This window comes from Arthrobotrys flagrans (genome assembly GCF_004000055.1).
Source record: "Arthrobotrys flagrans strain CBS H-5679 chromosome Unknown unitig_8, whole genome shotgun sequence".
Taxonomy (NCBI): Eukaryota; Fungi; Ascomycota; class Orbiliomycetes; order Orbiliales; family Orbiliaceae; genus Arthrobotrys; species Arthrobotrys flagrans.
In genome coordinates this window covers 927346-952028 of record NW_027137553.1, presented here as the reverse complement: position 1 = coordinate 952028, position 24683 = coordinate 927346, and the positions used below count along the sequence as shown (strand labels likewise).

The 24683-nt window shown below is 45.4% G+C and overlaps 3 protein-coding genes across 3 annotated transcripts; 1 reads left to right on the top strand and 2 right to left on the bottom strand.

Annotated features, from left to right (window-relative positions):
- Positions 1 to 5732: 5732 nt before the first annotated feature.
- On the top strand, positions 5733 to 7676 carry DFL_006776 (uncharacterized protein; the record flags this gene model as incomplete). The annotated part of the gene is made up of 4 exons (XM_067636258.1): positions 5733 to 5912; positions 6087 to 6447; positions 6498 to 7584; positions 7652 to 7676. 4 exons carry the CDS (start codon positions 5733 to 5735, stop codon positions 7674 to 7676), a joined length of 1653 nt encoding a protein of 550 aa, XP_067487894.1.
- Positions 7677 to 13950: 6274 nt separating this feature from the next.
- DFL_006775 (uncharacterized protein) lies at positions 13951 to 15814 on the bottom strand (the record flags this gene model as incomplete). The annotated part of the gene is made up of 6 exons (XM_067636257.1): positions 13951 to 14137; positions 14199 to 14732; positions 14791 to 14804; positions 14873 to 15302; positions 15360 to 15421; positions 15572 to 15814. 6 exons carry the CDS (start codon positions 15812 to 15814, stop codon positions 13951 to 13953), a joined length of 1470 nt encoding a protein of 489 aa, XP_067487893.1.
- Positions 15815 to 19895: 4081 nt separating this feature from the next.
- Positions 19896 to 22762, bottom strand: DFL_006774 (uncharacterized protein; the record flags this gene model as incomplete). Its single annotated transcript, XM_067636256.1, has 6 exons — positions 19896 to 20336; positions 20399 to 20840; positions 20896 to 21273; positions 21331 to 21859; positions 21923 to 22624; positions 22696 to 22762. 6 exons carry the CDS (start codon positions 22760 to 22762, stop codon positions 19896 to 19898), a joined length of 2559 nt encoding a protein of 852 aa, XP_067487892.1.
- Positions 22763 to 24683: the final 1921 nt, after the last annotated feature.

The window sequence follows — 24683 nt, the reverse complement described above, 5'->3', positions numbered from 1 at the left end:
GATCGTAGCCGAATTGTCTGAAGTAAAGTTAATCGTATCGTATATTGGTTTCTCCGGAGTGTATGCCACGGTTGTCTCATAATTTGAAGACTTACCTAGAGCTCCTTTTGAATTCTGAACAAGGTAAAGTGTAATTACCCTCAGCTACGACGAGGCCCAGGTTCGTGAATTCTCAGACAACGGGAAGTGATACGAATGACAACCTCAAGGCCTGTCGGCCCAGCCTCGAATCCCAGAGCTGAGATAGGTTTAGACGTCTAGCGAGGAATTTATGCCGACCGCTCTATTTCACTAGACGAATATTAATTCGAAATGTAAAACTAATTTGTCGTGCAGGAGTTCTATCCGCATACGAGTATTAGATAAGGTTTATATCATATCACAGGCATCAAAATTTCCGATGAATTCTTCTCGGCTCTTGAGAATTTCACGAAAAAGACGCAGATTTTTGATAAACTTTGCGCCAGCGTGCCAGAGGAACAGTAAGGTTTTAGGGATTGTTTTGTGGTGGCTCCATAGGTACACGTATACAGCATACATACAATACTGGCGGTTGTCACAATTGTCCGTGCGGTGCGTTTCTCACATTAACGAAGCGGGTAGACCACCACCTACATAAATATCGAACAGACTTTCTGTGGGGTGCACTCACATAAAAATTACTGGCTGATATATAATTTCAAGCCTAGATAATACATAGTAAAAATCTGTGGAGACGAATTTACAAGTATTGCGAGACGGAAGCCAATAGAAGTTGCAGTTGAGACGGTTCACCTGATCAAATCCACTCGAGATCCCCAGCTTGTGATTATAATTTACAATGCAATGTCAGCGGGCTGGGCTATTTTGCAAGCATAAAAGGCGGACGGGATGATCCGGTCTCATCGTATGATACCATTAAATCTTTTACCCGGGGCATAGAAAAGTATCTGTATCGAAAAAGAGGGGAAACGAGACTTCTAAATTTCATAATTGCATGTCGTCGGCACTTACAAGGTCTCGAACCAAAACGAAAAAGCATGGGCTCCGTTAAAACGCATGTTTAGCGAGCGCACGGAGACCTAGAGGTCATAGCATCGACACATCCCGCCAGCCCAAAGGGAGTTAAATTAGGGCGCACACGGAATAGATCCGAGCCAGCAGCGCTGGGAAGGCTTCAGCGAATATTTTTTGATCAAACACAAGTTACTTCCTATGACGGTCAAGAGCTGTTATTTCGCTGGAATGTCAATTTCTTGAAACCATCGAGCTCGGGAGCATGAAATTGAGGGGCCTAGCTACAAGCGAGACCACGTTTTTTACAGACACCATGCACTAAGGCTTGGTGTACTAAGACCAGCCCAGTTGATTCAGGGCACGAGATGCAGCGACGAATACGGTTTAACACAGCAGTAAATCCACAATGTGATATGCATAACGGGAGAAATACCTTCTCCCAGTGACTGCGGGACGCATATGCATACCGCACTCGTAAAATTTACAAGTTGAAAATCTGAAACGAAACACCTTGAGTTGCAACAAACTGGTGCCCCACGTCTGGCGAAGGCTGCCATTCACTTTTATAAATCTTGACGGTTGGTAACCCGTTATCGGATCTCAGAGCTAATTTTAGAGGCGAAGGCTTGATCGTCGGCATGGAAGTTAAAATAAAATTCTAATCTAGTAATTGACTACCTCGAAAACAAAACTGAAGCCGTGATGGTTTGTCAAGCGTCCCACGGTAGCTACATGTGAATACCATGTAATTATACCCTCATGAGTATCTAGGATTATGCTTGATACCCATGATTCTGCCTACTAACCCCAACTTTGGTTCGCCTTTTAATTTTAAGATTTATCTATGGTTACAATTTCAGTATTGCTAAACTATGCATGAAATAGGTGTCGATGTCGCATAAAGGCTGAATTGGAAAATGTCCATCCTAAGTGCGGGAAAAGTACAGGAGTCTTCCTGCAGTTCCCACGCCCAGACCCTCAACGCTATGACAAAGTATATCCAGCCTGACCACCCATAGGGTGTCGGGAGGGCACACCCAAAATTTTCTATCTTTGTCTTCAGCTGTTTGAATTGTACTATTGGACTCAGATCAATTACGTATACACCGTATATTACACGATACTTGTGTGATATATATCATGTTGGCGGCATGTACTCGTGGCAGATATACGATAGACTAGGTCTATTGCTTAAGTGATCAGTTACAAAGAAGAATTGACACAATGGATCTCCGAACACTTATAAACCAGGTGCGCATGAGACCTGTGCGGAAATGTTTTATATTATCCAGACGCTAATTCACTAAAACACCGAGAGATCGAACTACGGATCTTAATTCGGGTCGACGTCTCTGAGTCTCTAATTTACGCCACCGCAACGATTCCTATCGATAGTGCGTTTATCGTGCACGTGGATGATGAGGTATATATGTATATCTCTTTAAAACCCACCCCTTAGCTCTAAGCTAGGGTAATACTGTACCTGCATTCCATTATGTCTTTCGGATGTTATTCCGCTATAGGAATAGTCTTTAATATCATGATACCACACCATAGTTCCCAAGATTTTAAATCTAAGTGAAGCCACTACAATTATCTAAATGTTATACATTCTGGTGGCCAATTGGCCGACCATTTTATAAAATTAGCCGGAGAGCTCTCCATTGAGGACACGATTGGTTTGAAGAGTTTCTATAGGACTCATATCACCGTTCAGCCTATCTTGAACCTCCTGAAATGGCGCATATAGCTAGCTTTAAGTAGTGAACTTGGATCTGGGGAAGAGGGAGTGTCACTAGTACTAGTCATTTGAGTTGCATGTGTCGACATGCATGGTATGTATCATAAACGTTAAACCCCACTCTACACTTAACGAATTCATGAAGATACGTTTAGTAAAAATGCCCCCATACATTCATCATCAAAAATTTTATTCGTGTTTCATCCTCAAATAAATTACTGCTACCCTAGTTTTAAACCTTGTCGATTCTATTGTGCCGTTCGGCCTAAATATCAACTTCACGTTTTTAATCTACCTTCCAATTCATCGGTGTTGTTGATGGCTAGTGGAAGCGAGGCCGGTTCTACCACGATATTCCCAGTGACCTCAAAGGCCGGGTCTGCAAACTGGGGTCTCGTTAATTGCGCCCGCCTTTAGCATGCATCAAGCAGGAAGTCAGATGCTCAAACCGAAACGAAACGAAAAAAAAAAACTCCTAGGTGCTGCCTTCGCCCCAAGCCAGAGTTTTCTACGACCGTAACCAATTGTTGCAACTTTTGGTGCGGTTTAGCACAGCCCGCTCAGCTGGTCCGGAATATCGGATTTGCTTCCCATATCTGCAGTAGCAGAGTGTTCCGCGCTCAAGATACGAACTTTTGAAAAAGTTAATGACAAAGCCATTTTTGATAGTCCGGGACAATTGGATCACCATCAACAACTTGTTAACAATTGGTAGCTCTGTCATCACAGGGCCCCTCGTCCAGTCCAGCAATTTTAAAAGTTATCTGGGGAAGTCTGGTCAGGTGAAAACAGAAATGATTTTCAGAGCTCACGGGAGCGATTCTGAATGTGGAACATTGCCAGATTTAGCTCTTAAACGCCCTCGATTTATCGGAGGGCTTTTAGTCCTCTTGAGCATGTCGCATTTCAGTTCTAAGTCAACACTGGCCCTTATTATTATATTATTCGAAGAGATCTTTAGTAATAATACAACCAAGTGTCTAACTAGTATCACCCGATGATGACCATTTGTTCTAATATTAAATGCGTCATATGTAAGTCATTCACATCTTCTTACAGATTAGAAGGTTGACGGTTCTCACCGGCTATGTGGGTACCTATCCGAGAAGGCATGTTCATATTTGTAGAAAGCGATAAATTGGATAGTGCATGAAGTTCGATTAACCACTGAACCAAATACCGATCGATACATTCAATGTTTCGAACTTACTGTACCTGATTATTTTTGGAGTATCGATGTGGAGTATTTGTGCTTGTCTCTCCTTCATTGACGGTTATCTGCACAACGCCAAATTAACGAATTCGGTAGAAGCAAAGGCGAAAGGCGAACAAGTTGAGGTTGAAGGCTAATTACCATCTTCAGGTATGCGACAGTCGACTCAATATGATGTGGCTTTTACGGTCGTATCTGTCCGTTGGTTCCTGCTTAAGCGCCTGTGAAAGCCAGGATTTTATTGCAAACAATTCTTTCGAATGTTATCAATCTATCGACTGTCTGTCATTGAGGCGAGGAAACATTGTTTCAAGGATTCGGGACAGCTAGCAGACATGCTATCCACGATGAGTCTCAAATCTCGTCTACAGTTGCTCCGAAAGAAATAAGAGATCACCAGTCTCAGCATCCTGCTGTTATGCTGTATGAGCCTGCTCAGTCTCGTACGTAGCAGGCAGCTCGCACCAATCTAAGCATCGGTTGAAGGAAAGATAATACAAAGTGTAGTGAGCCAAAACCTCCAATTTTTCTGGTAGACCACCTCCTGGATTGTTTCAAGCCTGTTAGCTGCAGGTTTGCATAGTGGCGGCCAAACTTACTAAACGAGGCAGAGCATGCACCTTTGCCCAATTGATCTTCAAGTTAAGTCTCTTGTAAGACCACGGAAGGAAACGGGAACTTCTCGGTCCATGCTCATAACCCGAGAATTTTTCATAGAGAAGGTACTCGGTCCAGAGCCGGAGTAACCATATTTTTATTTATTTTTATTTTTCATAAATTCGACCCTCAGTAATATTGAGGGGAGTTTGGATGGAGTAATAATGCAGCATCTTGCGCTGCTCTGGGCCTGGATATCGTTCTTGTCCTTAATCTTCATGGTGTCGTAGATTAACCATTGACCCTAGCTCCCTGCTCCCACACCTGGCCTTCACACGTCTCAACCGTGCGTCTGCCCATCTTGAAACCCCTTCTCCCAGAACAGCAGGCAGTGAGGAGCCACCCAAACGGTCACCGAAATTTGCTTTTTTGGAACTAGCAAAAAGGAAAAATACACAACCTATGAGTAGTGGTAGAAGAGCATTGTCCCGTTTGTCCGCTTAGCTTCAACTCCAGACGACCTTGACTCTCCCGGAACAAAAGCTGCTCCTGACACGAGGCCCTAGGAAGAACGCCTCTGGCCTGTCCTGCATGTTGACAGCCCCAGCCATAGGAGACATTGCTTTTTCGTTCCCTTTTTATTTTTCTGGTTCCTTACTCGATATGGCCTGCAGAAGGTCGGCTTGCTGAGGAGGGCCAGGCCAGTATCAAAACGTGGGAAGGGGAAAAGTAGTAGCACCCATAGCCATCGTACTATAATCTGAGCGGACATATATCCACTACTCCCTCCCCACGAATTGCGAGGTGACAGTTTGTTTCGACTTCTCATTTGCCTTTGCAAACACGCTTGAATAGCACCGGTGGACGGTTTAACGACTAAAAACAATCAATCCTTCCGTGAAGGACTCAACTGTGCTAGTTCCATACAGTTAATCGACGAGTCTTTTGCATAGCCGTTAGGACACGAATATAGGAGCACTGGAATCCTTACCGTTTCTTCGTTACATCTTTTTGTTTCTTTATTTTCCAACATTGGAGATAAGTCTGGGGTATATCCGGAATCAAGTCGAAGAGGCGAAACTTTTAGGCAGGCCTACCGACAAGGACCACAATTTCAACACAATTTGACGTTTCGCAACAGCTGCAACACCAACATCAACATCACCAGATTCAACTTCAGCCGCCATGGCTTTAACCTTGTTCCCTCCTCGTGCACCCTCGAGGCAAGCGGAATCACATGCTACTACAAACAATACGTCGCAGGAGGATAAACAGAGACAGGCACAAGAGCAAAAAGTTAGCCCTGCGCCTCCCACTCCAAAGACTCCCATGATCGAAGAAGAGCCCTCAGATAATAATAGAATAGTAAGTAGGAATAAATGCATGATTGAACTGAATTTACAGTTGGATGACGCCGCTTGGGATTATGCTTCAGTCCCGGATATAAAGAATACACATGCTTTACATTGTTTGCTTGTATTGGATGTTTTATATCGTTTAAGATCCCAGCGACTTACCATATTTCAAATATATGAATAGAGCATCGTTCCTCCACTGCCAACTTTTGCAAGGATAGAGTCTAGGTCCGCTTCTCCAGGCCCGCAACGGTCGAACTCCAACAGCCGACAAAACTCACCAACAAGAGCTGCCCAAAACTTGACACCGCCGCCAACGATGTCTTTGCCACCTCTGCCAGCAGGTGCCGACGCACCAATCCTCTCAAAAAACGGCCGTCCCCTCAGCCCAAATATTACAAAAGCTCACACAATTTCCAAGGGCTCCTATCTAGCTGGTGCTAGAATGAAGGCAAAGGAGACATTTATGCGTCGCAAGGGTAGTATGCCCGAGATCAAGACGGGTGCTCCACTCGCAGTTGAGCAAGATATACCTATGGATTCTCGTAAGTTGTTCGGAGTCATATATCGTGGGCTACTGCTTACATCTATCTAGCAACAATACCGGGACGTCCTCCAACGCATGATAGACAGGCCAGTCTTCCAGCGTCAGCCTTCTCGGCTCCTCCCTTTGGCGACACAATGTTCAAAACTTCCGAGAGGAGAGAGCATAAGCGCTCGGCTTCTACAGCTAAGGAGACTGATAAGCCAAAGGTTCTACTTCATAAGCGCTCAGAGTCTACTCTTAAACTTGCTGAGACCCCTAAATCTGTGCAAACACCAAAGTTTCCACCTGCGGCTGCCATCCCTGCCCGTTCACCAAATTTACCGACCACAACTCTTCAGACCATTCGGTCACCTAGAAATGACTTACCACCTACTGTCCCGCCAAAGGATCCTGCTCCACTTAGCATTGCTAGGACCGTGACCCAAAGAGTTCGTGGTGGCTCAGAATCTGCCGCTGAGAGACCCTCTCGAACAAATACTCAAGCACATAAGAGACAGACCTCTGCCCAGGAGCCACGAGAACAGCAAAAGGCAAAGCCTGTTGCATCAACCCCTACTGCCAGCAAGCGGAGAAGCACAGCGAACCGGACGATGCCAAGGGGTATGCGTCCTGTTGACGTTGTCAAGACACTTCAACCTCCTGTGATCGCTTCTCTTCAAACCGCAGCTCGTAAGACTTGCGAGAAGTTCGCAGTTCTTTCACCTGCAGAAGTTGATACTCTTACAGCCGAACTCGCATCGCTTGAGGAACGATGTGAATATCTCCGAAGAACACATCAGTCTCTGCGATCCGGAAAGAAGGCTCTTCACATGAAGATGCTTCAGCATTTGCGCTCTGACCGATCCGGAAGCTTTTCCAGGGAGACATTGCTCAAGCAGCAAGAGGCTTTGGCGGACCTCGATAGTTCTATCGATGACTGGGAATCCAAAATGGAAAGAGCTGAAACCCGAAGGGCCCAGGTTCATAGGAAACTATTGGAACATGTGGCGGCTGCTCTTAGTGTTGGCCCAGCCCCAGAGGCGGCGAGATCCGACACCCCTCCCTCCACTCCTGAAAATCGAGACAGTCTACTTGAACGGACACAATCGATTAAAGTGTATGCTCTGCTTGCTGATGTTGAGCAGGAGTATGGAAAGTGAGTGCCACCAACCAATCCTTCTATCATTATTTTTGGACACGACCCTAACATACATTTTCATCAGGATGTTTACTGAAGCCCGATCATAATGATTCTACACGCCAAATATTCACATTCATTTCCCTTATTATTACACGATATTTACACTTGTATTACAATAACTTTTTTCCCGCATCATGCGACTTATGATGACGACTATTGTCTTTCTATTTAATAATTCTCTCCAGGTGTTCTTCCGAAAACCGAACGGCGCAACTGATCATTTTCTCTCTTTTCTATTGATTTCTCTTTCTGCTTCATGGGAGTAAAGCCAAGTATATAACGCCTTCGCTCCTTTTCTTAGCTTTGTTATTCTTTCCCGTTCCTTTCCGAGGACTCTAGCTTTGGCGTTTATGGTCTCGAGTCTTTTTTGTTTTATTAATTGTGTCTTCTCGACGAGGAAACGTCCACTCCTTTAGACCGCTCTTGTTTTATTTGCTCTCTCAGCGACTTCTGCCATATTTCTCTTCTTGTCTGAGTCCCCTTTTCCGATTATACTTTTCTCCTCCTTACTGTATATTTAAAATTGCCATATAAGTTGGCCATACTTTTCTCACGAAGTGTCTCTTTCCTTGTTATTATTACTGTAGCACTATCACTTCTAAGTACTCTAGCCCAATCACAAAAAATCTTCAGATTAAACAATAATAATAAAAAAATAAAAATACGTTATTGCCTTCCAGATTTGTACCTTACACCTCGCAACCGTTCAGTCGGGCTTCTCTTGTAAGATCTTGAAACACGTCGCTTTGTCGCTTCTGCATAACTCCAACGTTTAATATAATGCTCATGCACCTCGCCTCCTTGCCTCCGGCGTCTATATTAGGCTTGGTCATAAGTATCACTGGGCCTTCAATTGCGAAAATTGGTACTGTATCAGGTTATACTTTTGAGTAAAGCGGCACGCCCAACACCATACAATCGGGTACATCCTCCTAGAAATTCCCGCTATCACAACGCTTGGTACGTAACCCTATATTCCCAAACCAATATCCCTCCCTCTGAGTTTTGCGCGAAAAAAATAAAGAGAGCGAAGATAAAAATTGGGGGGGACAGAGAAGTGGGGACAATCCGTCCTCAGCTTTTTGCTCATCGCAATCGTCAGCTCTTTGTCTTTTTTTTTAGCCCTTTGTTACCCCGCCTACTGTGTCATTCGTACAAGGGGATACTTGAAGGGGAAGCGGAATTATTCTGCCGGTTTAACCGTACGAATGGGTTCAACATAAGCAGGAAAAAAGGTTTTACATATCTTTCGACGGTTGAGACAACCTATTGGCCATTTTGTTCCGTGAGATGGTTTTAAAACCCCACTGTGACAGAGTCGACCCGAATCGTGGGGAATTTGATTGACTGTAGATGCATCATAACCTAGCTAGGACATATGATCCTCCAACATGGGGTCCGACTAGCCGGCCCAGTATTTAATGTAAATGAAAAGCGTCTGCCTTGGTCAATTGAACCGATGAGTAGAATGGAATATCAAGAGGATAAGGCGCTAGAGCTCACTTCGTCTCTTGCGGTTTGAACGATACCGCTCCATGTTCATGAGACTATCTTTTTGTCTAGGTTAGGCCCTTGTACCTGCAGCTTTGGTAGCTACACCATGATATCGGAGCCTTGAAGTTTGTTAAGATAAGACTTTGCTAAGCTCAATTAATCATTATTCCCCGGCAAGTATATAGGTTCGGGTTCCTTCCGCGGATTACTGAGAGGGATTCTAACTTCGGCATGGGTGTAAAGCTTTTGGGGGGGGTTCACGACAGGCCTGGACTCGCGGGACGAGTTATTTTCCGAGCATATTGCACAGCTTTGCGAGGGGTTTGCTAGTACGGTAGACATGGTAGAAAAGCCAACCAGCAGACATGACCCTGCAAAAGAGACAGGCCTGCGAGTCGTGAGAAATCGACGTCTTGTGTTGCCATTGTCGTTCTTGGTTATATTTCTCTAAACGACACCTTCCTCAATTCCACTAGTATCGCTCTGGCTTTCCAACGGAGCTTCGCGCCTCGTATATTCGGCAATCGATGCCCTAGAAACTCGTAAGACCATTCTTGTGGATTTCAGGGTCTCGTGGTAGCATGAAAATACTAGCTAAAAAGCTAATTGCCGGTTTTCGGGACCGACACTTTGAGCGAGCGCCAGAGTTTGCAAAGTGTATGGGTCGACGAGGCAAGGGTTGTCGAGCGATTCGTAAATTTAGGACTCCAAGCTTCGCAAGGCGCCGGCTTCAGCAGGAGCAACTTGCATCGAAAGGGCAGCTCATTTTCAGGAGTACAACTGTTAGAAACCTTTTCGCGGATTCATGACAAAGATCTTCCTCTCAGAATGGTTTTTCTGTAAGTTCGATTGGACGATTTGCTAGCTCCCAAGCCAGGCCACATGCGGTGGTTACAGATGCGACTTTACATGTAGCTTCCGCATGTACATGTGCCTGCTGTTGGCTACCTCTTCTATTCACGGACGATTTTCAAAGATATCGATCCGTTAATCAACGAAGTGTTGGTAATTTTATATCGAAATGTCGCGATAAATTTGCATAACTACATCTGCAAAGACCCCAAGCTCCATATCTACTATCTACGCTTAAGGCCCAGTAAATAACGCTTGTAGCGAAACCGGACGGCGGAATTATTTAAACCAGCGATCGGGAATCGCAGAAACAATTGTGACAAGTCCTGCATTTCATATGCCCATAACAGCTATAATATGCCTCGTTGACACGGCCCAGGGCGCTTCAAACTTGGGAATGAATAGTCTTTCTACCTGCAGCCTTGTCCCCAGAAGTTGGCCATCGATATCATCAACCGTCTTTGGAGGTGGTACGTATTTGCATCGATACCCCGGCTTTATCAAATTCTCTAGGTTTTGCTGACTGGTATTCCTGCAGTGTTACGTTAACCGCTGCCGGGTATCCTATGAAGTGCAGTTGTTTCCCGCCTGTCAATCGACGTTGGGGACCCACTTTCACCGTTGACTAGCCTGAGCTTTGGCCCTGAACATCAAAAACGGCCGGATCTGATACAGCATCCACTCCAACGCCAAGAAGACGAACTTTGAAGCCTGTGATCTCTTCCCTATCAGTTGGGCGCACGCCACCTCGAGGAAATCGGAGGTGTTTTCTCCTTTGAAACCCCTCTTTTTTTTCTTCCGGAACTTGTTCTTACGTATTATTCGATCTGTAAAGCTTTGAAATCTATTTCTTGTCGCTCAGTTGAGTGCTTGCCTTTCAAGCGAGCCAATGCAAACCTAGGAAAAACTTATAGTCAGGGGATGTTATACCCCGGAACAATAGCATCCCGCGAGAGTTCCAGGTTTCTTTCCTCCAGAGTTCCTCAAAGCTGATAACTTCCCTTTGCCCCGTTTACGGGTTGCCGTCTCGGTTCCTCCTTTCGAATTTAAGTCGTTCCCCCCGAGTTCGAATGTTCTCTTGCCTGCTTGAAGCAAAGTTTCTTCTAGTGCTAAGTCGCAGGTGAGCGACCACTGGCTAGTCCTCTTCCACAAATTCAATGATGTTGCTGGAATAGCGTGAACCAGGTAGATTGGATTTATATTGGTGGGTTTGTGCTAGTGGCGAACGCTAGCTGTCTTGAGGAATGAGGATACCCCACGTTGAACGCCTCGATCTGGGATTTTGATACTAGGTCCACCGCTATCCTACAGGTGGCTGAACTGGACGAATTAGTGAGTCGATCAGAAATCTTCAATATCCACAAGTTTTACCAAATAGATATCCAAAGGATTCGAAAACAAAAAGTGGAGGAGTCCTATAGGTAGTATTACCAAAGATGCATGCAGACGTCAGCGTCTTACAAAACCTGAAAAACAATACCTGTTAAGCCTGCAATTGCAATATCTAACAAGATCTTATGAAAGTATTTGGAAAAGGAGCAAGGAACTTCCCTGAAAGAGGCTTCGGTGAAGGTACCATTCTGGGCAAAACGGGCGCTTGCTTTTCCATTGGTATGGTTAATATGGCCGGCCGTGTTTTTCTGGAGACGAACCAGCGCTACGCATGTGAACATGAAGACTCTTAATGTTCGTCTAGAGATGCAATTGTAACCGTGAAGAACGGGATGAAGTACCCCGTATCAAATATTATATAGCAAATCACTAAACTTCATCATCTCAGCGGGTGGGCGCACACATCAATAAGATTTGACGGGTGCGGCATTCACACCATAGCAGCAGCCCGGATATGTTTCGGAATACGATAACTATATCTACTACCCGGCTTTCCGATCACGTTTCCCCTGCTTCAATGCCCCAGATTAGACAAAAAGCCTAAGAAAACGTGGTAGATAATCGTCCCTGAATCAACGAAAGAAAAAAAAATGCGCCGCAGTCCCGTTTTCTTAGAGTGTTTCGTTTCGCGATTTTCCAACGGTGAGCAACGCAATTTTTGTTGTTCCAAGAGCTTCTAGCCGGCTGCGGCGGGGCCCCTTAAGTTGACCGGCCGTGGGTTTTATGGTTATAGTGATGTTGTGTTATATATATTATATCACTCTCCACTCTTAAAAGAATTTTTGTTTTCCTTTCCCCTTTAACTAACCATTCTTCTTTTGAGAACAAGCTTACGAGGGCTCTTTTTTCGGTTTAGGCGCTGAATATTACTATTAATGATTTAGAGATCTCGTTATTGAAGATGGTTGGATTTCGTATTTAGAGCAAGCAGGTCGAGGCGCCGGGTAGATAACAATTTTCGTTCGCCCCGCAAAGTTGCCACCTGAAAATTGTCGTTAGTATTAGTAGTGGATACCAAATTTTATTTCTCTGTGGCAGTAAGATATTATAATGCATTAATGAGTGATTCGGCGTGTGGAGCGGTACTACAGGGGAAATCTATATGCATAGATGATGCCCCGTAGACCTATAGATACGAATTTAAAGACCGTTTTCGGACTAACCTCTACAATCAATACTCCATAATGCCCCGCGCATAACTTATGATCTTCCTTTTCGGGCTCTATTATATACCTATATGTCAGTCTGTACGGTGAAGATCGTGGGACTGAAGTCTTTGAGTTCATTAAAATCAAACTAACGCTCGGCTTACGTGAGTCGATCAATCATTACTAAGAACTGACTGTTTCGTATCCGCCTAACCAACGAGGTATGCATTGTTCCCTCTATATTAATTCATTCACGAGGTTATAACGTTAAAGAGGGATATTATTGTGCATGTTGCTGATATGTCAATCTGTAATATTGATTGGATGGCGTCTATAAATTCAACGTATTTAACATTTGAGCGTGACAAGTTGGTAGCTCTGTCACATTTAATTTCACCAAAACCATGCTGAAGTATTATATATTAAACTATAGCTGCTGCAATACATGTATACGGGTATACGAAAATCAAATTTAAAATCCCACTCGGTTGGCTGTTGCTTTGGCATCCAGCTAGCTATCCACAAAGATTGTGACTGAATAATGGTCGGTCACCATTTGGAGATCATGTTGTTCTCCTCACACACATATATCTTGGACTAGTGGGCACAGCTAGCTACTAGGCATCAGGATCAGGTTGTGATTCGATTTCGGAGACCGTGTGATGTTTCAATTCACAACACAAGAAGGTTACGAGACTGGATCACGAATACTATTCCCTCGTAATCAGACTATTTCATCAAGCGGAACATTATATATTTCTCAGGATTGAATGCCGTTGACTTGCGGTATTGACAGCCAGCCTTTGAAACCCGTACAATCTACGACCAAGTCACAACCACAAAAGGATAAAGAGTATCGATATATATCGGTTGAAGAAAGTAGTGGTATCTCACCACCACATCTTATATTCTCTCCTTCGCTCCTTTTTTTTTTCCCTAATAAAAAGAAGCTCTTCCCCACCGAAGGGGAAGTCAGGTATCATGTCTAAGTAGTTTTTTTTTCGTAGCGTCATAAAAAAGTGGGAGATGTGTAATGTATGTAGTGGATGAGGTGATGGGTGAAAGTAGGGAAAGAAATGACAATACGGTGAAAGAGGGTAGAGGTGGATACAATAAGGAGAGTTGTGCCGCGAGGCAATGTGGGGGGTTTTTTTTGGGGGGGTGTGCGTGAGCACGAAGGGAAGCTGTACATGGTATAAAAGCGAATAGAAAACCTCGACAGAGGTTTAAAAGACCCTATGGAGTGGAAAATAAAGGAGTTCCAAAGGGTGAAGGGTGGTATCAAGATGATACCTTGAGAACCGGTCCTGCTAGAGGACCGGTTCGCATAGTAAAAAATATGCGAAGTAAATTTTGAGATTGCACAATCGGTTTCTGAGATCGTTCCAAATAGTGATTTTCGAGAGGGTAGGGATAGAACGATGTCCGAGTTGGTTTACTCGGACATATACTGTTTCAGCCCTCTAAGTCTCTCCTTTGCGGCATCTAGGACATCGTCGTCTTTGCAAACCGCGAAGCGTAGGTAGTTCTCCGTGAGTTTCTCCATTACTGATCCAGGCTGAACGAACTCTGTCGGTGGAATTGCAGCAACACCGAGTTCTTTGATCAGGAACCATGAGAGCCTATGAATGATATCTGGGTCAAAATATGCTCTACATGGGGTACGAGAATGAATGGGCTTACTTGAAATCACGAGGCCGGGATTGAACAAAGTCGGGGAATGGGTAATCCTCGGGAATCTTAACCTTAGCCATGTTAACCAGAACGAAGTAGCCGCCCTCCGGATCGGTATACGGAAGCCCTAGTTCATCCCAGATAGCATTGAACCGAACTTGTTTTGCCTTCATCTCGCGTTTGGATTCTTCCCAAAACCCTTGCTTTTCAGCTTGCTCGAGACCAATAGCGACGGCTTCCTGAAGAGGTGAGACAGTGGAGTAACAGATTCGGGTGTGAGCAGCAGATACGTATTGGATAAGGTGAGGACGACCGATCAGCCAGCCTACGCGCCATCCAGTTGCGTAAAAGCATTTACCAGCAGATCCAACAGTCAAAGTCAGGTTATCAATCTCTGGGCTTAGGGTAGCGATTCTAGTGAATGGAGTGTAGTATAACCGGTCGTAGACTTCATCGGAGAGGATTATGACATTGTTTTCCACGCAAAGGTCACCGATTTGCTGGAGTTCTTCGCGGGAAAAGATCTTGCCGATGGGATTATGCCTGTTTTGTTTCAATTAGTCGTTTTCCCTTTCAAATCATGCTATATAGCCATACGTACGGCGTGTTCAAAACCTATGGGATTCACCAATTAGTTGAGAATCCCCAAAACTTACACGCAGTATAACGGAATATAGACTCACCAACATCCTAGTCCTCGGAGAAATCTTTTCCTTGAGCATATCAAAGTTTACAGCCCATTCGCTACTGGGCGTAGTCTCAATATGCCCTCTTGCCGGTGGAATCAAGTTCACATAAACGACCCTCCCGCCAGCCATCTCGATATTTGAGATGTACTGATCGAAATACGGCTCGAAAACAATAACCTCATCCCCATGTTCCACAAAGGCCATGAAAGCAGACAACATGCCCTCATTTGCACCCGTAGTTATGGTAATCTCAGTCTCAGGATCGAGTTCACGACCAAAATACGGAGAGTAGGCATCCGCGAGAGCTTTCTTCAGACGAGGACGGCCTTTAGTGGGGGAGTATTGGTTGCAATCGACGCGGTTCAAAGCTTCTTTCGCAGCATCGAGCACAAATTTTGGTGGGTTATAGCCGAAAAATCCTTGTCTGAGGCGAGGAATTAATGGAGCGATTTCGGGGAATGTTATCGAAGAATGTATTTACCCAAGATTGATGACGGGAGAGACCTTGCTGGTCTTTGCAGCTTCGTTGACAATTGTCCAGACCTGCGCGAGACTCAAAAATTAGCAAGACACTCGAGACCGGCTGAACCCCGCAAACACCGCCAATGGACTGGACTCGGAGTTGAGGTTTCACAAACACTCGATCCTGGAAGTTCGAGGGGGGGAAGTGAAATAAATGAAACAACCACATACATCCTGATTCTGGTTCGCAACCCGCCTGGCAGGTCGAATCTGAGTAGCCATTTGAGCAGCCTGAAAGACGGAGATTCCAACGTTTCTTCCAAAGGTTGGGATATTGTTTGTTGCAGCAGATGCAGCGGACTGTCTAGCGAGGTTTGCCGCGGCAGCGTTTGCTACGATTGGAGATGGCGACTGACGTAAGAACACACTACGATAAATAGGGTTCAGAGGGAAAATTGGAATGAAAGGCCGCATTGCGGAAAAGAAGAGAAAGGGAAAGAGAGAGAAAACTAAAAAGAAACAGAGGAGAGAGTGTCGAAGGGGAGATTTTAAAGTATTTACGAGAAGCAGAAGCCAGAAGCCAGAGAAGGAAAAATATGTACAACAACAACGGTCTCTCGATACCACCGTCGCGGCGCCGGTACGGTCAGAAGGCGCCCAATCCGGACTGGAACAAATGTCGCAATTCCGGAGGGTATGTTACTATGTGTCTATCCCTCGGAGGATAACAGATTTGGTGAGTCGCAGACGGGCCAGTCGGACAGGGAGCGAGATAGGCAATTAACAAATGCAGAAGGAAAGAAAGGAGGGAATATAAATATAATACAATGAAACGAAACCACAATTTATCTACCAGTCTCTATCTTTAACGACAAGATAGCTTGTAGGAAATGAGATGGAAGAAGAATTAACAAAAAAAAAAAAAAAAGGAACAAAGATATGAAAGGAAAAAATATTTATCGAGCGATAGAGAAAAAAAAGGGAACAGCTGCGACATCTAGATCAAGACCTGGGGATGCCAGCAACCTTAAATCATTAAGCTGATGACCAGCCCAATCAGCTCTTTCAGCTTTCTCATTTCCGTCGCATCGGAATCGCACCCTCCACCCCCCTTGCACTTTAGGTACGAGAAGCTTGGAAACTTGCGATCAAGCTTGCGATGCGAATGCCGCAGCTCGTACGGGCCTGCCGTCCTGCGCTCGTGACCCTTACTTAAGATTGCCCCTCATCTCCCGTGATGTCCATCGCGGGGCTGAAGACGGCTTGGTCCGCGCCAACATCGGGTCCAATCGGGTGCGGCTTGTCAAGATTCCCTTTAAAGGCATTAGAAACCGGATGATTGGGCGCCTGCTGTATCGGCTTACCTTTTAACAGCCCGAAATTGCGGAACTGCAAAAAAAAAAAAGTCAAATATCGCTAGCGGATTCGGATGTCAACGTCACCCAGCTAAATAAAGCTCACGGCAATTTGAAATTCCGTTTCACGATGATTTAATTAATTGCTTCCAAAATCCAACATCGTGCAACGCTTTTGCATGTTTCGCATTTGTGGGCGCCTGATTAGCCGGCCTCGTTCCCAGAGGTTGGTCACGCGCCTGATTAGACAACGTGTCTAGACTAGCGCCCGATAGTTTATCAAATTCGGGTTTTCTGTTAGTGGCCTGCAAGATAAAATTCGGAGGTTGGAAGGCATAAACTAGTTTGATACATGACGGCATTCCACATTAACACTTTGTATACCTGTTAAAATTGGGATCATGATCGGGCAGTAACATTGATTTCATGTAGGTATATTGACGTCCATTCCCGTATCATAATGTATAACAGAGATATCAAAGTATTCGAATTACTCGATAAACTAGCTATCATAGGGCACTACTTGTACTCATGATAAGTTCAACTCGAACCACCAAAGACACCAATTATCCATCTTCCAAGGACATTCTAATCGCACTAGTTAACCATAGACCACCCGAGAATAAAGAACCCCAAACACCGTTACTGTTACAAATATTAAATGCAAAAAAGCCAACTGATCGATAAAACTCCGCTCGCGCCTCCAAAGTCTTCCATCCCTCTGCTTCTTCTAATTCCCATCCCAAAACAATCTCTAGCCCCAAATCCGCTCACTCCCTCCCTCATCAATAGCTCAACTATCTCCTCAACTTCTTCCTCCTCTTTCCCAAACCTTACCGCCGTATATAGCGGCGTATACCCCGTTTTCACGATCTTTGTATCCAAGTGTGGTCCTTCCTTGAGTAATAATCTTAGAACCTCTAGTCCTTCCTCGCCGTTTCCGTAGTGTACTGCGGCGTGGATGGGCCTCCATCCGTCGTCACCGGTGATACAGACGTCGACTTTTTTTTTCGATCAGAAATTTTGCTATATCCGTATGGCCGCCCTTTAGTGCCAAGAATAATGCCGTCTTTCCAACGCTATTTCTGTCGTCTTTGATCTCTTCGACTCCGTTGGGTCCTAGTCGATCCCATGGTAGTTTTAGGATATCGAAATGTCCCCTCTCGGCTGCCATGAGCACCGGGCTCATTCCGTTATAATTATGACATTTTAGCTTCGCCTTAGAATCGAGTAGCACCCTCACAGCATCCAAATGTCCAAACCTAACCGCCAAAATCAACGGCGTAGACCCCGATTTCTTCGTCTTAGCTTCAATCTCGGCTCCGCGTTCCAATAATAATTTTATACTATCTATCCAACCCTTTTCGACAGCTTTATGTAACGGCGTAAACCCGTCTTTGGTTTCTGTAGCCGTGATATCCGAGTTGAGAGGGGGTGATGCAAAGAGGAGGTTTAATATGGGAAGGTTTTCGGAATATGCGGCAAAGTGGAGTGGAGTCCGGTTTTGTTTTCCGGCAGTAAGGTGATGCGAGTGGCTATTTGACGAGAGGATGGATTGGTCTTGTTCCAGAGAGCTGGTGCGGATGGCGGTTATTAGAAATGAATATGGAATATTTTATTTGGTCGAGTATGGTGGGTTTAATCGAGGGTTTTTCGATTATAGGTAGATTTAGGTTCAAAAACCTAGGGTATTGTGGTCTATATAATATACTTATATTGTACGATTGTATTTCCTAAAAGCCGGTTTTATAATATAATCCGTGTGCCATCGGTTCGAAGAGCTAGAACGGGAGGATATTAGCTTATGCCACGGCTCTTGCGAGGCACGCCAATGTTCGGATCGGACCGTCTCCACTACCAAGGCGTTCCCCCAAAAAACTGTAGCTCTTCTCACGTGAGGTTTAAGTGGGCCCGCGGGGGTTTTTGGATTAATTTGACTTAGATGGTATCGTGCTGGTGTGATATATAAGTGCTGGACCTGTGCCACGTCCGACGTTTTTCGCGCTCGACGAACTTGATGTAATTAACTGCCATAGACCCAACTCCACAGTAAGTCCGTGCCTGAGAAACCAATTCGAATGATCGTGATGTCAAATAGTTTCGAGGCTATGTCCGCCACAAAGATCCCACCTTTTCTCAGCCGTGGCTAACACATATGCAAATGCATATGTCCACTCCTCAAAAAAAAGAAATCCTTCCGGTTCCCAAAGAAGTATCTATCCCAATGTAGCAACCCGTAGTGCACGGAAACCCCAAAAACCACCTAGCTTCAAGATTACAGATCCTTGCATAACGGAAAACGGAAAACCTAACGGAAAACTAGGACTCGTCCGGAGGCTTATGCATTTCAGCCATCTGGGAAACTGCCTTGCCCGGATACCTCTTCGCATAAGGGCTTGGAGACAGTTTCCTTCCTTTTTTTTTTTAAAAAAAAAAAAAAATACCAACTTGGGTTTATAACTAACCAAGAAGTATTGGTCAAATGGGGATTTGAGATCTAAGCTGAGTGAGATTGGTTCAGATTGAAACTGTGTTGGCCGTCGGGGACGGACGGCGAAAGTCCTCTCAATTTCTTGTTCACAAGGATGAGAATTTAGGAACATATGGATAATTTCTACTTCTGGATTCTACTAATCAACCACCCCGCCAACGATAATGTACCTAAGGCAACTCGATGAAATGGAAAAATGGTATTTTTTCTGATTCCACTCCTAAATTTTAATTTCAAACAAAAGACCTCTCTCAGACCTTCTGCCCCAAAACACAGAGGTGCATCATATGTACATACCACACAAACGAGATCATCCAAAACAGTATGGGATATCTCAAAATAAAAGAAAAATGACAAAAAAAAAAGTTGTATAACAAAGGAAAAGACAGAGAAGAAGAAACTCCTATAAACGCCTGTTCCAGATGCAAATAATCCCTACCGCGGAGAACCAAACGAACGGAATGCAAAAGGGTTTGATAAACTGGAGAAGAAGATGAATAAAGAAAATTCCGGAAAATGCCCCAGATGATGGTGATGATCGTAACCTTTGTCGTTAGCTTTTCAAATAAGAAACTATAAAAAGCGCAAAAAAAAAAAAAAGAGGTATCAACTATTTTCTTCCACCTCCGAAGAAAGAACAAAGAAAATGAGCGAATAAAAATACTAGCTATTCACAGGGTGAAGGGAGAGTAAAGAAAATGCCTCTTAATTAAGCATACCGAACACTCTGTCCCCTCTGCGGTTCCTGCTGCCCGTAAGGCGGTGCGTATGGTGGGGCACTGCCTGGTTGCTGTGGATTACCGCCAATGTTTCTCATATTATTATAATAATCCAGTGCTGCTGCTTGTTCCATATAATACTGTTGATCGTATCCATATTGATTTGGCGGCATTTGCTGAGGAGGTGGCATGTTGCCTCCAGCACTGCGAGTCTGGCTGCCGTCCCGTCGACTAAGCCTTCTTCCAGCATTACTGGGGGCATACGGGGGGGCAACATAACCCATATTTTGCGGTGGAATGAAAATTGGTGGTTGTGAGCGGAGCTTTCTGCGCTTGAACCTGTTGATACAGCTGCGGATGCAGCACCAAAGGATTGATAGGACGATGAGACCGCCGATACCAGCGGAGAGACCGATGACTAGTGGGAGATTCTGTAAAAAGGTTTGTTAGAATTGTTGTTCTCATCATCTACGATATGACCCGAAAAACTCACCCTCTGGACCCAACTCCTGACATCATTGAACACGCTATTACCAACACAAGATCCAGATCTACAGACTCCAGACCCGCACTTCGTGCCATCGACGAACCACTGTTGCATCCCGTAACAAACACCCTGGCCAAGTTGTGGGGATGTACAAGTAAGCTGGCAGCTAACATCATCGCAACTCCTGGTATCGTTATTAACACCCTGGAGAACGCCAACAAGACTGCGGCACTGGGCGTCACGACTGGTACAATGTCCACTAGCACAATAAGTTCCAGCGCTCGCGTCACCGCACGACTGACCGTCCGGACTCGTAACGTCTTCTGGGCAAGAAGAACCGATGCCACTGCATGTTTCCGCGGGATCGCATGGTCCGTTGCTAGGACGGCAGACTTGAGTGTTCGGGGCGAATTGGCAAGTACCGGTACAGCACTCTTCGTTCGTGGGGCTGAAGACGGATTATTAGCTGCATGTCGTAGAATAATTTGTTGGTGTATACTTACTCGCAAACAGCTCCGGAACGGAAGCGGCAGGTCTGAGGGTCGCAGCAAGTAGAGTCGCCGCCGCTGTCGCACTCCTCGCCTTCTTCGACAATTCCGTTACCGCAGACACCCTCCACAATGGTAGGAATGTTACGATTGGCAGACAGGCAGCTCATATTCACAGTGCCCCTACTGAGACCTGTGCAGATATTGCCAACAGTGCAAGCGCTGAACTGAGTGATCGAATCTCCGGTAGAAGGGTTCATGATGAATCGACCACCAGCATCACAGCTGTTCGATGACAAAGGACAGCATTGCGAAGTTGCAACATATGCTTCATCCTGACAAGCGGCTGCTGTACAATCGTGTACTGCTCCAAAGGTATGACCGACTTCGTGACTAAAAGGTTATTAGCAAACAATACTTTTACCACTTTTTATTTCCGATTAGGCTTACGCTAGGACTTTATACTCCTGGTTGGTTCGGGCAACAACGTTGGCTCCGCTGACAAAGTTGGTGTTCTGGCGGTTGGCTTCGGATTGGCAGAGAAGACCTAGCCATGCAAGTCCAACGGATGCCCCAGTAGGACAGTTGGTGAGTTGGGTCCAAAAAGCCAAACCGTCGCCAGATTTCGTTCCTCGCCACTCAGAGAAGATATTCAAACGGTCCTCAATTGTGGCATTGCTGGTACACTGTAAGTTCCACGGAGCAGTCTGAGGCGGGGTAACCGGGCAGGTTTCGTTTGGATTGCTGACAATTAGGTTGGCAAGGCCGAGAGTGATGTTGAAAGTTGACTCGAAAAGAGTCGATGCTTCGTTGACGACGCTGATGATATTTTGTCGTACTCGCTCTCCGTTGTTTCCGAAGCTAGCGACGTACTCGCAGTCCGCTACGATACCCATAAGAGCGACCTTTCTAGTTGACGGACATCCCACGGTGCTCCCAATAACGCTCCTCAGGTTGATGCCACTACCGAAACCGCCAGCTAGATAAAACATTAGGATTTCCCGCACATATTGCTTCTCAGATTAAATAGGAGGAGCCTTACAGCTGTTGTCAACCTGTCTTTTTTTCATCCGACCGAAGATATTGTTGGCACCGAGAGGATTCCAGCTAACATCTCTCTTCATCCCGGCGCTCTCCACGATCTGTCTCCTAATTTTGTGATTCGGGTCCGTATTGAAAGCCAAATCATCGGAACCGCAGCTCCTTTCGATTTCGATTCCTCTCTTGTGCTGAGATCTGATGCCCTCGTTGATATCCGAGTCCCTCACAACAACCATGAATTCCTCTTCACCATCAAGATGAGGGTCCTCGTCATGCTTAGTTTGCATATAGCCTGACCTCAGTTGAACGTGATGGTCATTCCCGTGAATTGTAAACGCACCACCGAATAGCGGGGACTCTCCATCCTTGTAAACGTATATCCTGGCGTGTCCGGCATATTCCCATCCGTGTTCACCCATCACCCAACTGGTTCCCTTGAACACCTTCTCCTGACTCCTATCCACACTCTCAGACTGCACAATCTTGCCATCGGCGCCCATATACTCAATTTTGACATTATGATCGACGACATCATGATTCGGCTCCAGCGAAAGCTTGACTTGTTGATACGGTCTGTCTATGGAGAAAGTAATCGAGAAATCGGAGAAGGCGTGGATACGCTGCGATGTTCCGTCGGCGTGGATCTTGACATCTTTGATGAGTCCGATGGATGGGATCGGAGAACGTCGTGCTACCGAGTGTGCTAAAAACGTCGACGGGGGTCAATCAGCATGTGCTTTTCTTTCCCAATCTTTGGTGGAGAGGCGATCATACCATGTGAGAACGTGAGAAGCAGAGATAGTCCTGTAAGCAGGGCACTTATTCTGTGAAGGAACACCATCCCAATCCGATGAGATCAAGATGGATTCTACCGTCTATACTAATTTCCGACCAAAATGAACGAAATATTGATGCCGACCGGAATGCCCGGAATACCCCTCTAGATTTACCACTTGAATGACCGAAAAGATCGGTTCATTTAGTTGTTCAGTTGCTTTGCTCAACGATGACGAGGAAGAACGAGGGCGATGATCGAGCAAGGTCGTTAATTTTTCGGCTTTATAAAATATGATCCTGTGAGAGCGTTTTAAAAAAAGTGGAAGGACCAGAGGGATATAACTAAGTATGTTCCCGCTATCTCTCTATCTTTCTCTCTTAAAACAAAAGACCATAATAGAATGAATTAAGCTGGGCTGAATCTCTAGGGCAGAAAAAAAACGTGGTTGAAACACAGCGAGGCAGGAAACCTGGAGGATGGCAAACATCAAAACGCTAAACGCCGGATATGTCACCCCTTTCGACTGATCCCTTTCCCGTTATATAGTTACTCCAAACCCTCGCTGACGAATACTCTCCTGGCCAGTTAAAATAAAATATATGTAACGGTCGGGTTTTATTATATAAGGGAAAAAAAAGTTATAGCGACCGTTGTTGGTGTCGAAAAGTCAGGAAGTATTTGTAGTGGTCATCGGTTGGCAAAGAGGCTGAGGGGAGGAATGGTGGAATGGGAAAGAGCCAAGATCCAAGGAACCAACGGCACTTTGGTCAGCAGGGAGACGGAAACTAAGAATAGAGGATGCTATTTGAAAGTCCTTTGGCCCTGCACAAACCTGCAGCCTGTGCTATGTATGTATGTATTGAGCATGAGCTAGCAGGTTTGTACTGCGTATGTAGGAACCTGTCCCTGGCGATATTAATATTCCTGGTTGCGAGCTGACGGCAAGATGCAGCTAGACACGAAACAGCAGGGACAACCGCCCGACAGCTCTTTCCTTTCTTCTCTCGAGATCAAGATCGGTTGAGTCTCGTGGATACTTACTTCCTGATGATGTTACTTACTAAGTACTTGCTTATCAATCCATAGGGATATCTACCCGTCTTTCAAAAGAAAGTATGTAGTTATCAAAGAGGACCTTTCGACGATGGCGGATGGCCAAGCCGGGCTAAGATGGAAAGGCGACGTAAGTTCCAAGCTCTGTTCCATGATTTGAATTTCCATCCAAAATTCTACTTGACAAGAAAGGCCCAGCCAGGTGCTACCCCATGCAGAGGAGGCGAAATTAACAGAAAATCCCATTCAACTTGCGACCTGCTGTGTGCCTCGATGCTTAAGGGTGTCCTACATGCTTCATCGTGGCAAGCCAACAGTCTATCATCCCGTAGCCTCGCCCCGATCTCTCTTCAAGATCTTTTAAAACCGCTGTTGACCAAGCGGGCTGTGCAATCCTGTAGACGCCTCCAAGCCAACATTTGGGCGCACCTCGTGTCGACAGTGAACCCACTAGCCTTCATTCCTATTGGCTGTTTCACGGCCGTTTCCGAATTCACACCCTCGCCCATGAATTCTTTTTGCCGAGGCGCCCTTTCCGTGTTTTCAGTTAGGTATTTGAGATGCATGAGCGAAAATAAAGGCTGGGCACTTTGCGAATTGCGACTCCGAGCCAACCGAACTTCCTCAAAGGAAGCTGTGAAACCCACAACGACCGAACCTCCCCCATGGTAACTTCCCTGTGGTGTGTTAATAACTCCGAGAGTGGGGCTTAAAGAAGTCGTGTCGAAGTGAACGCGTAATTCATGTATGCGCAGCTTCCATTCTGCATTGGTCCGCCTAATCGAATATGTCCATCTTGCGGCGTGATGCCTTCGTCTTGGAAGAAAAGCCGCTCATAGTACCGAGCTGCAAAGTTGTTCTCAGTCAACCGAACCGCTTCTGAATTCCGAAAGAAAAGTACGAAGGGACCAGCTTGATTACGAAATACCGA